The 8,976-nt window shown below is 36.9% G+C and overlaps 1 protein-coding gene across 1 annotated transcript in view; it reads right to left on the minus strand.

The window, feature by feature from the left end:
* ZBBX (zinc finger, B-box domain containing) overlaps positions 1-8,976 on the minus strand; it is a 227,815-nt gene that overhangs the window by 194,654 nt on the left and 24,185 nt on the right. The window contains 1 exon segment of the mRNA XM_006861801.1: positions 1,461-1,509. Coding sequence (XP_006861863.1) covers positions 1,461-1,509 — 49 coding nt within the window.

An 8,976-nucleotide genomic window follows, 5' to 3' on the forward strand; every position in this document is an offset into this window, starting at 1 on the left:
TGGAGGCCAAGATGGACAAACTTTGTCTCTCATACTTTGGGCATATTGTCAGGAGGGACCAGTTGCTAGAGAAGGATATCATGTTTGGTAAGGTGGAGGGTCAGAGGAAAAGAGGAAGACCCCCAATGAGATGGCTTGGCCAAGTGGCAGCATCGATGGACTCAAGCATAGCAACAGTAGTGAGGTTGACCCAGGATCGGGCAGTGTTTCGTTCTGCTGTGCATAAGGTCGCTATGAGTCAGTACCCACTCAATGGCACCTAACAACAACAACAACAATTAATGATATTATAAATATCAAAGTGGCCCTTGGCAGAAAAATGGTTCTGCACAGTTTGATTTATGTATTTTGAAGCTTTTTCTTTGGGGACATTGATATTTACTATGATTATGTCTTTTTGTTCAATTCACCCCTTAGATATGATATAATGTCCTTCTTTGTCTCTTATACTAGTGTTTGCCTTGAAGTCTATTTAATCAGAGATTAATATTGCCACTCTTGCTTGTTTATGTACCATGAACTTGATACATTTTTTTTTTTGATCCTTTGATTTTTAGTTTATTCCTGTGCTTGTGTGTAACCTGTACTCTTGTACACAGCTTATTGATGGATCCTGTTTTCTTATCCATTCTGCAACTCTGTCTCCTTACTAGTGCACTGAATCTATTGACATTCGGTGTAATTATCCATAGGTAAATTGATTGCTGTCATTTCACTGTGTGTGTTTTTTGTGGTGCCACTGATTACTTTGTTCCACATAATTTTCTATGCTAAGTACACTTTGTTTGTAGGCTTTCTTCTTCATTTTCTTCAATTCTCTTGTGTCAATGTTTACTAAATGTTTCTGATTTTCCTCTAGTTTATTTTATTGTGAATGTGTATTAATTTTCTTTGAGGTTATCCTGTAATTTATTCATTTTCCCTTATTTCCCTTATTTATCTTGAAATCTACTTGACTTCCTTGACATTTGGAAGCCTACCAAATCATCTTAACCAGCCAAAATGATTTATCCTACTAGAAAAACAAGACTTATTTCATTCTGAATCATTATGTGTGAAAAAATCATTTTCAGTTTTTGTTAGTATTATATACTTCATTAAATTACATAAAGCATTTAAAAATATTCTTTATATTTTCAATATTAAAATTGCAATATAATTTTATACTGCTCAATTATCTTCCTGGAGAAAACATTATATTGACAACATTTAAGAGAGAGTGCTATGAATGTTCTTACATTTAAAAATGCTATTATTATGATTGCATTTTAAGCTGATTTTTTTTTTACAAAAGATAACCCCACCAAAATACTGAATAAAATTTATTAAAGATCAAAGACAAAGGGTCATCACTGACATTTAAAATGTTTATATTGGCTGAATAGTTCTAGCACTTTAATTTTATAATGGAAACAGAATTGCATCTTCAGCATCTAATAATATAGTGGTAAATTGTTTACCTTGAATCTGCTCCTTCAGTAACTTTAGTTTCACTTTTCCAGCAGAAAACTGTAATAATGAAATAGATACTATTGGTTAGGTATATGTTAATCTAGTCAAAGGAAATCTAATTACTAGGTGTGTTGCTGTAGGATCAGCACTGGACTGTGAACCACAAGGTAAGCAGTTCAAACCCACCAAGTGCTCCTCAGAAACTCTATATTAGGTTGCTATGAGACAGACCTGACTTGACAGCACTTAAATATATAGACAAATTCACAAAAAGAAAACATTTGGAACTATGTATAAATCAGTTTTAATTAATATAACCTCCAAAAATTTAGGGGTTTTTTTTTTAATAAACAAAACTAATTTTGTATAGTGATGACACCAATATTCAAATACTGTAAACGTTCAAAAACGTGATTTGTATTTCTGCTCTTTCTGAAATAAACTATAATGAATGTCTAGATTGAATCGAGACTGAATTCTAACTGAGCTACTTTGTTTATCTAAAAGTAGAAGCCACACTTTTCACCTTATTTGTCTTGTTTAAAACTACATGTTTAAGTGCTACAGACTTCATCTCCAGATATATTGTTTGTGATTCCTAACTTTCTTTTTCTTTCCCAAGTTATATAGCCAAAAATTTGAGTAAAGAAGATTTACTGTGAGGTATTTCAAACAATTAAGCATTTAAAATATTTGGATCTTAAGATTTTAGGCAATGAAACTGATTTGTCTATTGTGTATTCCTGTCCTGGTCTTTAACTAAACCAACATTTTAAGTACACAAAGCACATGAAAGATGGCATGCATATATATAAAAATTGTTAAGTCATGTTTAGCTTTCAATTTGCTATTTGCATGTTCAGTTGCCTAATTTATACATAAAGATATGAGAACAATAGCTGCCTCTATGCCCATTGCTGTACCAACTGCAGATATCTTTGAAAATTTAGGCCCAATTATTCTCTGTGAATCTATTGGCTTTGGTCCAAAAAGGGAATTTATTGTTCACATTCTTTGAAGTAGCTGCCTGGATGCTATGTTCCAAACACAGCAGAAAATAAGATTTAAATAATCAATTCTTGCATGAATCACACTTTTATTTTTAAACTGCTGATGATGTTATACAAGTTACAGATAATTTAGTCTCATTTTTCATAACCAAATTATCCAATATGATTACCTTAATGATATATCTGAATTGCGACGTGATCACTGTGGTTATATGCTGTCTGGACAGAATGGGTGGATACATTAAGCAAACTGTACCACTATGGAAATTTTTTATTTTGTTTTATTAAGATGAATAGTAATTTTCTTCTCTTTGAATATAGCCATATTTATTTCAAATGATTCAAACTGCATAAAATATTTCAATGGAAAAATTGTAAGCTGCTATTTTTAGGCAAATAAAATTTCCTCCTAAGTTTTATTATTATCTGCTTGGGAAACAGTTGGAGGTGTAATAGGGTTATAACAGGAAACATATAGAAGTAAATGCAGAAATATATATACATATGCTGTCTCCAAGTAGCATGAATGGTTAAGTACTAGACCACTGGCTGGAAGTTTAGAAGTGCAAACCTACCCAAAATCACCTCTTAAGATAGTCCTGATGACTTACTTCCGAAAGGTCACAGCCATAAAACCCTATGTAGCAGTTCTACTCTGCACATACAAAGTTGCCGTGAGTCGAAACTGACTCAAGGTCAACTAATAACAAACAACATATAAGGAGCTCTGGTAGCATAGTGGTTACGAATCGGGCTGTGAACCTTAAGGTCAGCGGTTCAAAACTACCAGCCACTCCACGGGAGAAAGATGAGGCTTTCTACTCCCGTAAGGATTTACACCCTCGGAAACCCTGTACAGGGTCGCTATGGGTCGGAACCGACTCGACGGCACATAACAACAACAATAAGTACATAGACACTGAACCCAAAGTCACTGCCACTGAGCTGATTCCAGCTCATAGTGATTCTGTAGGACAGAGTAGCACTGTAAACTTTATACCAGCAGACTACCACATCTTTATGCTGCTTAGCAAATGGTTGGTTCTAACAACCAAATTTTCAATTCACAGCTGAGTGCTTTAACCACTGAGTAACCAGAGTTCCCTTATATACACACTACCACACACACACACACACACACACACACACATACATGCTGTTGTTGTTGTTAAGTGTTATCAAGTTGGTTCATACTCATAGAGACCCTGTATTGGGTTTTTAAAAGCATCTGGTAGGTTTGAACTGTTGATCTAGTGGTTAATAGTCCAGTACTAAACCCAGAGTACCACACCAGGGCTCCATATATATATGTGTGTGTGTGTGTTCAAGTGTGCTTGCACACATGCACTTGTATGTATGTGTATGAGTACACCAGATCATGAATTTAATAGAAAACAGCCTATTTTTATCAACTCACCTACACTTCAATCACTAGGTATTAAAGGGTTGCTTTCACCCAGGGTCATCAGAGACCAGGGCAGTTTAGAGGTTCTACCACACGGACATTTCAGCCAAGCCACTGAGGTCAGACTATGCTGTCATCTGTCTCTGGCATTCACAAATGCCTCCAAACTCCTACCAGTGTCCTAATCTGACACACTGAATCCAAACTCTTTCTACAAACCGTCTTTTCAGATAGTCTCATAATTAACCACATCAGCCAATTACACTTTGCTCTTCTCCACTGACTATCCTTTCATCCAGGTGCTCAGCTATTCCATGGACTCCCTGCTGAATTCTTATTTACCTTATACCTTAAACATTCATGTCTCATCCAAATGTTCACATGACCTGGAACCCATCTTTCCTCAGACACAACTTCCTCCACAGCACTATCTACAGGAACTAACACCTTTTCTACTCATTTCACTCACCAAGTGGACAAGAAATTCTTCTCCCTACTTGCTCCTCCATGCCACTCCTAGAATATTGTTTTTCTGGCATATTTCAGCAAACCTACCTCTATAGAAGGTCACCACCATTCAGTTCGTGCTTTTACCAATTTCTAGGACACTATTTCACCTGGATTTCATCGTTCAGTTCAATATTCCTCTCTTCATTACATTCATTACATTTCTGGGTCATACCATAGAGACTTTTAGAGATGTTCACATAACATCCTGGTAGCTGAAGATTCTCCAGCACGCTGGCTACTGTGACTATCTTAGCATCACTTTGGCTACCCCACCATTAGGACTACAAACCTTGGACCCTAAGTAGTATTCTGAGCAGCCTGCCTTCAAATTCCAAACTCTTGAGTTTCTGTTTGCTAATCACAACTATCTGTTCATCTCCTTCTTCTTATAGCTTCCATATCTATCTACCAACCATTATGAGGAAATAATGCTGACAGGACCCCCTGCAAATCCAAACTGAGTAATCCCGATAGATCTTTATCCTCTTCAGAAGTCATTTATTCATTTGCTGCTAAGTCCCAAGCATGATGGCAAGAGTACATACTCCAAACTTTCTCCATTTCTAAGAACACAAATGTACCCCATTTCCCTTCCTTACCCTCAGAAGACAATCTTGCCTTCAAATTTACTAAGAATATTGAGATTTTCCCACTCAGATGTTTCTGTCTCCTGCCTTACTGTCAAAATACAAATTAAAGAAAATTATTTCATTGTGAAAATATATTTTTAAAGTCACCTGGTCTCTCCTCCATCTTTTTTTGTCTCAGAGAAAAGTGGTCTCTTTCCTTTGATGAAAGATTCCTCTATGAGCTACCTTCAGAGACCACACCCCCAAGCAACCAGCACCTCTCTCACCTGCATCTTCATTCTTTCCTCCAGCAGTAAGTCTACCCGTCAGCCTACAAATTGGTTCTTTGATCCACTTAGATCTTACCTAAGATTCTAAAACATAATATAATAAAACCTTACTAAATTATTAAATCTATAAAAGATCAATCTCTATTCTCATGTTCACTGCAAATTAGTCTTTTCCTCACTGCCTCTCAAGGAGCTCTGGGAGTATATTGGTTATAAATTGGGCTGCTAATCTCAAGGTCAGCATTTTGAAACTACCAGCTGTTCTATAAGAGAAAGATGAGGCTTTCTGCTCCCGTGAAGATGTACAACCTCGGAAACCCTATACAGGGTCACTACGAGTGGGAACTGACTCCACAGCACATAACTACCACCCTTCTCTTTTCAACCATTTGAAATCTCTTTTTACATCTGATATAATAATGGCACAATAGTCAAATTCAAATTTTCTAATATTCACTCCCAATATATAGGTGTTTTCACATGATTTCCAGGTACAGTTACAAAAAATTTCACATATGTTATCACACCTCTTGCCCAAAACACTGTGCAGTACACAAGCAGGCTAACAAACACAGGATCAAAGGCTTAGGAAGGTGAAGTGACCTACCTAAGAGCACAAATCCAATAAAATGAATCTGAATTTTTATATACATAGTCTATACAAGGTTTTTCAACATCAATTCCATTGATTTTTTGGTTCAAATAATGTTTTTGTTGTGAGGGCTGTCCTGCACGTTATAGGCTGTTTGTCAGCATTCCTGGCTTCTAACCATTAAATGTCAGCAGTAAATACCTTCTCCCAGTTGAAATCACTAAAAATGTCTGCAGATACTGCAATATTTCCACTTGGGGGTAAAACGCCTTAAGACACATAAGGAATAAGAAACATCAAAGAAATGCACGCCTTTGAACTATGTTGTTGGCAAAGAATGTTAAATACACTATCGACTGCTAGGAAAATGAACAAATCAGTCTTAGAAGGAGTACAGCTAGTTATCATGACTAATTACGACTGTCACAATTATAAAGGTAGAAGTTTTGTAACAAAAATGATGAATAGTTAATCTTACAGTCCAGAAACAGAAGACCCTAGGACCATCAAGGGAGAAGAGCACAAACAGAATGCAGGACCTTATCCAGGGAATCAGTGACACAAGAGATGGAGGCAGAGATGGGGACATGGAGAGAGGGAGCAGCTGAGGACTCTAGATTCATGGAAAGAGAGGGACTGAGAGCTGGCGGCCAGGAGAAAAACTTGCAGAATGTGCCCTTTGGTGGTATAAATTATTATATATGCCTGAGTGTTTAAAAGAAAAAAAAAGAGTTAAAATGAATAGAGAGAAATAATGTTAACTGATGGTACATGGAGAAGATTATAATCATTCTAATGAAAAAAAGTATATAATTTGCTGAATGTAAAACTGTTGATCTGCTCTGTAAACTTTCACTCAATTCACAATAAAAACTTTAAAAAAAAAAAAAAAAGAAGTACAGCTAGAATGCTCCTAAGAAACGAAGATGGCAAGACTTTGTCTCATATACTTTGATCATGTTATCAAGAGGGACAGGTCCCTTGAGAAGGACATCATCTTTGGTAAAATGAGAGTTTAAAAAGGGAGGAATGCCTTCAATGAGATGGACTGGCACACAGCTTAAACAGCCAGATCAAGTATAGCAATGACTGGGCAGGACTAGTCCGTGTTTCACTCTGTTGTACACAGGGTTGCCAAGAGTCAGAACTGACTTGATGGCAACTAACAATAGCAACAAAAATGTTGGTCTGAAAACCAGACTACAGTGGTTTCCAACCTGTCTGGATAGGGCTGGTGAAAGATGGGGATAAGACTCTTGTGGTTCAATAGTGAATAGTTGCTATCAGGACTGATTGTGAGTGTTGCAAATGTAAAGGTAGACATTTTGTAGCAAAAAGAGGGAAGTGGTTGATCTTGCAGTCCAGGAGTGGAGGACCCTGAGACCAACAAAGGAGAAAAGGACAGTGTGAGACCCTATCCAGAGAAGCAGTGATGCCAGAGATTGAGGCAAAGACGATGATGTGAAGAGATGGAGCAGCTGGGAACTTTAAATCCAGAAAGGGAGAGGGTCTGTGTGCTGGGGGGTAGGCTTAGACTGTGTACCTTTTGGTTATCTGAATGGCTGGTTATATATTCCTGAGTGCTTCCAAGTACATCAAAAACAACAACAATACCAACAAAAAATAAAACAGAGGGAATAGAAGCAAATGTTGTTGAATGATGATACACAGAGGGGATTGTAATCATTGCAATGAAAGAAAATATGATAGAATGAATGTAAAGCTGATGTTCTCCCATGTAAACTACCACTCAATTCACAATAAAAGCTAAAAACAAAAAACAAAAACAAAAAAAAACAGGCCAACAAAATAATACTTTATAAGTAATATTTACAAAAATTATTAAAGGAGTACTTTGAACAGAGAACAAACAATAACAGACAACAACCTGAGGTTCATATGCATGCCAATATCACCTAGAACTCAACCCACATGTGTTGCTGTTGTTAAGTGTCCTCGAATAGGTTCTGACCCTTATAGAGTTTCGAGGGGCAGATGGTGAGCTTGAACTGCTAACCTTGCAGTTCAAACCGATTCTTCAGTCCAGCACATTAACCCACAGCACCACACAAGTATGCAAAATAAAACAAACCTACAAAATTGAAAGTAGGGAACCAGAGTTAATACTTTACAACAACAATAAAAAATCACAAAGTAAAAAGAGGGAATAGTGTAGTTACAGAACTTAAAGATAACAATAAAGAAAAAATCAAGTGGACTTCAAGAAATAAAATAAATTAATAAAAATAAGTCTAAATGTAACCCTAAGATGAACTCTAGTAGCATAGTTAGTGAGTTACACATTGGGATGTTAACCTCAAGGTCAGAAGTTTGAATTCCACTAGTCACCCCTTGGGAGAAAGATGAGACTTTCCCATGTCTTACTATTATTTTTTTTTTTTTTTTTAATGATTTTGAGTTTTGTTACACGTTTTACAACTTTATCCAGGACACTCCATCGCTTGTCTGTCAGTCTGTCATACTATAGTGCCTGTGTGTTGCTGTAATTCTGGAAGCTATGCCCTGGGTATTTTAAATGCCAGCAGGGTTACCACAGTGGACAAGTTTCAGATGAGCATCGAGACAAGACAGACTAGGAAGAAGGAGGGACAGACTGCTTCCAAATGTTTAGTCACTGAAAACCTTATGAACAGCAGTGGAACACTGGCAGTATCAGATTATTGAATACTGAAACATGATGGAGAGCACCAGAATATTATCAGATATACTGCCGCCAGAAGATGAGCCCCTCAAGTTGGAAGGCACTCAAAAGTGACTGGGGAAGAGCTGCCGCCTCAAAGTAGAGTTGACTGTGCATGTAAACTACCATATAACTCACAATAAAACATTTAAAAATAATAATAAAAGAGTTGATTGTGATGACGCAAATGCAGTAAAGCCCTTGGGACCTTCATTTGCTGATGGGACACACTCAAAATTAAGAGAAACAACTGTAAGCATCCATTAATAATCGGAACATGGTCTGTATGACTTATAACTCTAGGAAAATTGGGAATTTCAAAAATGAAATGTAATACATAAATATTGATATCCCAGGCAGTTGTTGTTGTTGTTAAGTGCCGTCGAGTCGGTTCCGACCCATAGCGACCCTGTACAGGGTTTCCGAGGGTGTAAATCCTTACGGGAG

The sequence above is a fragment of the Chrysochloris asiatica genome, unplaced genomic scaffold (genome assembly GCF_000296735.1).
Source record: "Chrysochloris asiatica unplaced genomic scaffold, ChrAsi1.0 scaffold00043, whole genome shotgun sequence".
Classification (NCBI taxonomy): Eukaryota; Metazoa; Chordata; class Mammalia; order Afrosoricida; family Chrysochloridae; genus Chrysochloris; species Chrysochloris asiatica.